The sequence below is a fragment of the Drosophila willistoni genome, unplaced genomic scaffold (assembly GCF_018902025.1).
Source record: "Drosophila willistoni isolate 14030-0811.24 unplaced genomic scaffold, UCI_dwil_1.1 Seg428, whole genome shotgun sequence".
In the NCBI taxonomy this organism is placed as follows: domain Eukaryota; kingdom Metazoa; phylum Arthropoda; class Insecta; order Diptera; family Drosophilidae; genus Drosophila; species Drosophila willistoni.
Genome location: NW_025814364.1, coordinates 28443 through 36826, shown reverse-complemented (window position 1 = coordinate 36826; position 8384 = coordinate 28443). Strand labels below are relative to the sequence as shown.

General features: G+C 46.4%; 1 protein-coding gene across 1 annotated transcript; it reads right to left on the bottom strand.

The window, feature by feature from the left end:
- Nucleotides 1-531: 531 nt before the first annotated feature.
- LOC6637509 (thioredoxin-1) lies at nucleotides 532-888 on the bottom strand. The gene has a single exon (XM_002060642.4). The coding sequence runs from the start codon at nucleotides 876-878 to the stop codon at nucleotides 552-554; it is 327 nt and encodes a 108-aa protein (XP_002060678.1). The 5' UTR covers nucleotides 879-888; the 3' UTR covers nucleotides 532-551.
- Between the last annotated feature and the right edge of the window lie 7496 nt (nucleotides 889-8384).

The window sequence follows — 8384 nt, the reverse complement described above, 5'->3', positions numbered from 1 at the left end:
AAGTCCACTATCATCATGATTTCTAAAGTGGGAAAGGACAAAACCCAGCCATCATCCTATAGGCCAATTAGTTTGCTGCCATGTCTTTCGAAGCTTTTTGAAAAGGTCCTGCAGAACCGACTAAACTCATTTCTGGCATCGGAGAACACAATCCCTTCACACAGTATCCCTTCAACAGTATTCGAACTAAAAGAATACTGTGCGGCTGTCTTTCTCGACGTTGCACAGGCTTTCGATAGAGTTTGGCTGGAGGGTCTGATGTTCAAAATCCGGCAAAAACTGCCACAGTACATCCACAAACTCATGGAATCTTACCTTTACAATAGGAAATTCGCTGTAAGATGTAATGGCTCCGACTCGGCTGATTTTGAAATCAAAGCTGGTGTACCGCAAGGCAGTGTACTCGGCCCATTGCTTTGAACTACTATTAAACGTTAAAAAAAAAAAATTTCACAATTTGTTCACAAAAACGGAATATTTTAAAATTACATATATATCAAATTACGATTCGACGCCGGCGCCTGCCCGGTTTTCCAGTTCTCATCCGTCTTCTATTTGGCCAGTTTGGTTACAGTTCTGATCAGCTTATCATCATCGGCTCCGGAGAAACTGCTGACACGTCTCATACCCTTGAGAAATACAAAAGTGGGCATGCTGCGGACATTATATTTCTCCGTGAGCTCTTCAAATTTATCCACATTGATTTTAATGAACACCGCCTTGCCGGCATATTGACGGGCCAGAGATTTAACGGTGCCTTCCATTTCCTTGCAAATTCCACACCAGGTGGCATAGAAATCCAAGACAACCAATTTTCTATCGGCGGCTTCCAATCGTTTGTGGAAATCGTTCAAGCTGCGAGTGGCTGTGGCGGTCATATTGAATTTTTTTCTGGTATTCTTCTGTCTTCTGGGCAGTACGCTGCGATTGAAACTTTTGATCATGACTCAAGCCAGACAACTCCTTCAGATTTCCGCGGTGGCACAAGAGTCGGGCAAATCCTTGCGAGAGCTGCAGACTGCGTTTCAAGGGTGTCTTACCGCGCTTGAGCGTTCGGGTGTTAGTACTGACAATTGGGATGTCTTACTTATCGCCATCTGCACTAGCAAATTGCCGAAGGCCACAATCCTCCTGTGGGAACAATCAGTGCCAAATAAGACTGTCGTCTCAACTTGGTACGATTTGAACCAATTTCTTACCGATCGGTATCGTGTCCTGGATGCCACCGAAGAACATAAGTCGGCCCCAAGTGTCCAAGCCATCCCCATTGGCCCCCGCAAATCCTCTGCAACGATGAAGGTCCAAGCGTTTCCCTCGAAAGCTCAGCTCAAACCGGCGACTTGCAAGCTGTGCCATCGGGAGTATCACCCAATACGGCTCTGCCCTAGTTTTCTAGTTATAGTTCTTGATATGCCTGTTCAGAGGCGTTTGGAAACCATTAGACAGCGGGGACTTTGTCTGAACTGTTTTGCCCGCGGTCATCAAGTGAAGGGCTGCTCCAGTGCGCATAATTGCCATACCTGCAAGGAACGTCATCATACTCAGTTGCATCCTAGTGATGTGTCCGTGTCCTCGCCGTCCGCTGCGCAAGTCCCACCATCCAGCGCCACAGAGCGTCCGTCCACGTTCAAAGTTATTTTGCATCTACCCCAGGCAGAGGCCTCTTAGGCATTGCGATTGTCACTCTGCATCATCGTGGTGTGGATCACCATATTTGGGCGTTGATCGACTCTGGGGCCGATTCAACTATTCTCTCCGAGCGTGTCTTCAACATGGTCCAGCCCCATTTTACCCAGTAGACGCCGCGGTTACTGGCCAGAGTGATGGAGGCTGCGCCGACAAGGTGTGTCTGCTGATGCTGTCTCCTCCGTGTGACAGACTGAACAAGATTGGGGTCTCCGCCCTGGTCGTATCCAAATTGTCAGGGGCAATTCCAACTGCTCCATTCCTTAACACGGTTCCGACGCCTTGCCTCGATCGCCCCCTGGCTGACCCGTACTACAACAAGCCCGCGCCTATTGATATGATTATCGGTGTAGACCTGTTTCTCCACATCCTCGGAGAACGGATCAAAAAGGATATTGGTGAGTTCGTCGGGCTAGAAACCATCTTTGGATGGGTTCTGTGTGGGGCTATCATGCCTGACCCTCCGGTGTCTCGATCAGTTTTCGCTGCACATACGCGAGTTAGTCCAGAAGCAAAACTTGAGGTACTCCTCACCAAGTTTTGGGAGGTGGAAGACTTTCCCGCAAAGCCGGAAAATGAGGATGACGAACTTCCAGGAGACCACCCAAAGAGGGAAGGAAGGCCGATATGTTGTGTCCCTACCGTTCAAAGGTCCGAATAGCGTCGACTTGGGCCACTCAAGACCGATCGCGTTGGTCAATTCCTGCGGAATACAGCACGCCATCTCAAGGATCCCGTCCTTAAAACGCAGTACGATGCCATTATTCAAGAGTACGAGGAATTGGGTCATATGACTCGCGTGACGCCGCCTCAAGATGGGAAAAACTTCTATCTCCCCCATCACGCGGTGTTTAAGCCCGATAGCACCACCACCAAGGTACGCGTGGTATTTAACGCGTCGAGCCCCTCCACACGAGGCGTCAGCCTTAACGATGTCTTGCACACCGGGCCTACTCTTCAGGCCGATCTCACGCTTCAGGTACAGAAATGGCGGTTCTTTCAATTCGTTTTCAACGCTGACATAACGCAGATGTATCGACAAATCCGAGTCGACCCCAGGCAAACCCCCTTTCAGAGGATTCTCTACTGAGACCGCTGCGGCAATATTCAGGATTATGAGCTACAAACTGTCACGTTTGGGGTTAACTGCGCGCCATTCTTGGCGATCCGAGTCCTTTTACAACTGGCACAAGACGTGCAAGCGATGTATCCTCAGGCGAGCGAAATCCTTCGGAACTACATGTATGTTGATGATGTCCTTGCCGGCGCTCACACTGAAGACGACGCCCGTCTCTCCATACGAGAGCTTCAAGCTGACCTCCAATCTGCGGGACTCCCGCTTCGGAAGTGGACTTCCAATAAGAAGGAAGTACTTCAAGCTATTCCGATAAAGCACCTGCTGCGAGAGGACTTTCTCGTGCTGGAAGACGTGGGGCATCCGCTGGCAAGCCGACAACGTCTTCTTCTTCACCGTAGCGGACCCCCATTGAAGGTGTCGATCTCCAAGAGGCAGGTTCTGTCCCATATCGCTAAACTCTTCGACCCCGCTGGCTGGCTAGCCCCATTTGTTATCCGAGCGAAGATATTCATGCAGCAAATCTGGCTAACCGAACTGGGCTGGGATGATGTTCTTCCGACTCTCCTGCTGCAGCAATGGCACGAATTTCTGCAGGATTACCCAGGCCTTAGTCAACTCCGCATCCCCCGTTGGCTAAACACCAGCGATAAGCTCTCGTGGGAGCTTCATGGCTTCTGTGACGCGTCACAGAAAGCGTATGGAGCAGCCCTATATGTGAGGGTTCGGTACGGCGATCAAGTAAGATTCCATTTATTAACGGCTAAGACCCGTGTAGCTCCAGTCAAAACAGTCTCGCTGCCTCGGCTGGAGTTGTGCGGAGCGGTTTTGCTAGCCGATCTCTGGGCTACGATCGTTCCTGAACTCCCAGTCCCACCTGCAACCTCCCAGTTTTGGACCGACTCTACCATCGTGTTGGCTTGGCTCAATAAACCCCCGTGTAGTTGGTCCACCTTCGTGGCCAATCGGGTATCAAGCATCTCCAAAAGCACCAGTGGCCAAAGCTGTTCACATATGCGCTACGAGGACAACCCCGCTGATCTGGCGAGCCGTGGAGTCTCCGCGGCCGAGGTTTCGGCCAGCAGACTCTGGTGGCATGGGCCGGACTGGCTCCAGCGAGCCCCCGCGTATTGGCCAACTCCCCATAACGAACTCCCAGACACCCAGCTGGAGCAACGAGTCCAGTGCCACACCACCGCGACCACCCTACTCGAGGACGTCGGCGAACGTTTCTCGGATTATGGTAGGGCATTACGAGTCATCGCGTACATCCTACGCTTCGCCACCAAAAGGATTTCGACGCCTTCCACGGTTCACCTCACCAATGACGAACTTCTCTCCGCCGAGCGCGCCTTGGTTCGGACCTCTCAGCGTCGGGAATACCTCGCGGAGATACGGGCCCTGGGGGAAGGGCGACCCCTGCCATCATCCAGCACGCTACTCAATCTGAATCCATTTCTCGACCATCATGGGTTACTCCGCTCCTGCGGACGACTCCGGGCCGCTGAGTCCCTCCGATATGATGAACGTCACCCTATTCTCCTCCCCTATAGTACTCATTTCACTCGCCTGCTTGTCGAATTCGCCCACCGCATCACGTTGCATGGCGGCAATCAACTGATGGTGCGGTATCTGCGCACCAAATTCTGGATCCCACGGATCAAGAACATGGTGAAGTGCCACCTCAAGGGGTGCAAAGTCTGCATCGTTCATCGTCGACGACTACAGACCCAGATGATGGGTGATCTCCCTCGAGAGCGCATCACGTACTCCAGGCCCTTCACCCACACGGGCATTGACTTCGCAGGGCCGTTCGAGATCAAGAATTACACCGGACGTGCGTGTCTCATAACTAAGGGTTATGTCTGCGTCTTTGTGTGTTTCAGCACGAAGGCGATCCATCTCGAGGCTACCTCCGACCTCACCACTGAACGATTTCTTGCAGGCTTGCAGGACAATGCCCACAGCGCATTTACTCCGACAATGGCAAAACCTTCGTAGGGGCCTCAAAGGCGCTCGAAAAAAGAATTCCTGAACGACACCAAACTTGATATAATGAAGGCATTTCCCCAGCACATTTTATCCTGGCAGTTCATTCCGCCGAGCGCGCCCCATATGGGAGGACTGTGGGAAGCAGGGGTCAAAAGTTTTAAGACCCTGTTTTACAAGTCCTCTTCTACTGTCAAGTACACGTTCGAGGAACTTTCCACTCTCATGTGTAGGATCGAGGCGTGCCTAAACTCCAGGCCAATTTCTCCCATGAGCGAGGATCCAGAGGATCTGCTGGCCCTAAGCCCGGGACACTTCCTGATTGGAGGACCGCTCTTATCCATTGCAGAACCGGAAATTCTGGTCGAGCCTATGTCGCTGATCAACCGATGGCAGCGACTGAAGGCAATCCAGCAGGCTTGCCGCCGGAGCTCCACAAACGGAATAAGTGGAAATCACCGACTCGCAGCCTCCAGACCGGCGACCTCGTGATCGTGTCCGAAAATAATCTCCCCTCCAACGAGTGGCGCTTAGGGCGAATTGAACGCACTCTGCCCGGGGCTGACGGTCTCGTCCGAGTGGCTGCTGTCACCACAGCGCGGGGGTCTATCCGAAGACCCGTAGCGAAGCTCCTCCTGTTGCAAGACAGCAGGAGTCCTGAGCCTAAAAGCCTATCGTGACTCCCAATCCCTCTATGTTCCGTCCGAATGTCCTCGTCTCCGTGCATGTTGTTCGGTCCCGTGCATCGACTAATCCACTCCCCCCTACGTAATTTCTTTCGTTGCAGTTCGTTCAGCTCGCCCCTCCTTAGCGACATGGCCCCCACACGTCCACCGCAGCAAACGACTGCTCCACATGGGACGAACGTGTAGCGCACTCCCATCCGGGAAGTGTCGGCGCCGCACATAGGTAGATTTTGCAAAATTAGGCGGCCAAAAGTAAAAAAAAAAATCATTTTAAGAACAAACAATTGATGCACATTGTTAGGAGATACTTCCGAGAAACTAACCTCATCATTCCCACCTTTCAAAATAGCGCCCGCGCCGAATTACAGGTAGTCAAACTTCGATTATCATTCACAGTGTTCATTTTTCCGAAGTCAATATTTATTTTTGCAAAGTTACTATCAAAGTAATTGTGATGGATATCAATAGTCCAGATATGTATCTTTATGTGTTATGTAGTACTCACCAATTTTAAGAATGTTTTGCATAAATTACCATTGTTATAAAAGACCACATTTTTTGAGACAGATTTTTCTAAAAATAAAAATTTCAAAGGGGCTTATAACTACTTTCCCTGTCCGTCTCTGTAATATTTCTTCATTTAATAATTTATGCATAGTTTCAATAATTATATGAAGTTATAGTTGGCCACTTATAGCCACCTATTCACGAAATATACTTATTCAAAGTTTTTGCGCGCCGATAAAAAAAAAAAATTCGAGACCCTGTGCACGGTGGTTGTGGCCGTAGCCTAAAAATCAAAATATCAATCACACAATATTTTGCCAAAATGTACACAAATGTATTGCTTGCTTTTCGCCACAACAAAAAAGGGGATAGAACGTGTGACAGAGTACTCCAGAAAAATATTATTTATAATGAATTTTAAAGTTGAAAGTATTTACTTTAATTTATTCTTATTTGAAGATTAAATTGACCAATTAAATATTTTTTGTGTATTTTTGAATAACCTAACATTTTTTGTGTATTTTGTGAACGTCTTTTTTCATGTTTACTTAATGTTTTAGTTGTGTTACCCCCGGCTCCCCTCATTGTGAGTGGTATCACTGTGTTTGTCAATGTTTTAAGGTAATAAAAATGAAAATGGTAACTGCTGCTAGTTTTTTGCATTCGTTTTCGTCATTTGTGTTTGTTTATTATTTTTTGTTTTGTATAATATTTTTTTTATAATTTTTATTTCGACATTTCGCTTTTTGTTGTATAGGTGCGTCTTCTAATTGCGTAGGTTTATCTCTCTGGTGTGAGAGAAGTGACGAGAAGGTATTTATTTGACTTGATGCAAGGCCAAAATTAACGAACCATGGAAGAAAAACTAGATTTTTTGAAAAGTTACCACCTCGAGTCTTCCAAAGTTTCTGAAACTATCAAAAAATCTTTGAAACATAAATTTTCACATTTCAAATCACAAGTCAAACAAAGATGGTCTGGAGCAGGAAATACTTTGGAAGTATTCTTGAAAAAAAATTATTTGTGGTTAGAAGGGACCTTTGAAATACCAATTGATTCGTCAAATCGCCAAGGACGTAAATAGTTTTCTGAATCGAGTGATCGAAGCAAGAGAAGAAAGACTGAGGTAATACGAAGTTTGGTAAATCCTGAGGTGATAGTCCATGCTGCACAAGTGGTTTTGCAAAATGATGGGAAAAGAAATGCCTCTAAAATCCTTAAGAATATAACGAACTCACCAACACGGGCTGGCAAGTATAGAAAGTCATACTCCAAGAGTAATGAAACCATTCCTTCACTTACCCCCTTTGAAGCTCCCAAAATGTTTGTTGAGGCTGATCTGACAAGGCGACAATACGAAATAACAAGAGCAACAAACAAAGGCCATTATCCCTGCTATGATCTATTATTGAAAGCTAAACAAGAATGCTATCCACCTAAAATGGCTATGAAAATTACAGCTACTATCGCGGAAACGGACCTTCAAAGTTTAATGGATCATACAGTAACCCGTTTATCGATTTATTTGCCAGATTCGTTAATTACTCTTAACAAAACCGAAAGAGAGTCATTAAATATTATTAAATGGGGCTGGGATTGCTTACAACAACAGAGGTTTAAACAAAAATTTGTTGATGATGTCGACTCTGATGCAAATATATTTTTAAGTTCTTTTGTACCCTTGCGAGTTGTTTGTGGAAAAGACCATAATAAGATTGTTTGGCAAAATCCCACACCTTCTTCGCCACGCTTTTGTCGGCCGATTCGGTTCAGGTTCGTGAAAGAAACCACTGATGTAACCAAGGATGAAATAAAATTTGTGGAGAATGCTTGCAAAGCTCTTGCGTCGACCGAAGTGTCTATAGATCAGAATGTTCTTAAATTTAATCACATTATGAAGATGACCATGGTTGATGGAAAAGGCAACTAACACAACCTCAACAAGTCGGTGTTACATATGTGGTGCCACATCAAAGAACTTCAATGATTTAAGTAACAAAAATGTTGTATGCCTGAAGCATTAGAATTTGGAATTTCCATATTACACGCCAGGATAAGACTCTTTGAAAACATTTTACACCTGGCATATAAATTGCCAATAAAAAAATATAGAGCGAGAAAGACAACTGAAGAAAAAAAATTAGAAGAACAGACAAAAAAATAATACAAGAACGATTTCGATTAGAAACTGGACTATTGGTAGACATGCCCAAAGCCAACTTTGGCAACACAAATGATGGAAATACTAGTAGGCGGTTTTTCGAAAACACTTATTTGGCATTTGACATTACAGGAATAAACCATGAACTTATATATAGATTTAAAGTTATTTTAGAAGTGGCTTCAAAATTGATACTGCCAAATACGATGCATATGCCTTAAACTGCAAATCTATATATAAAGTTATATGGTTGGCATCCTATGACCCCCATTATGCATAA

What these genes read in the sequence shown, in the direction of transcription:
- LOC6637509 (XM_002060642.4), bottom strand. Translation starts at nt 878, where the DNA reads ATGACCGCCACAGCCACTCGCAGCTTGAACGATTTCCACAAACGATTG.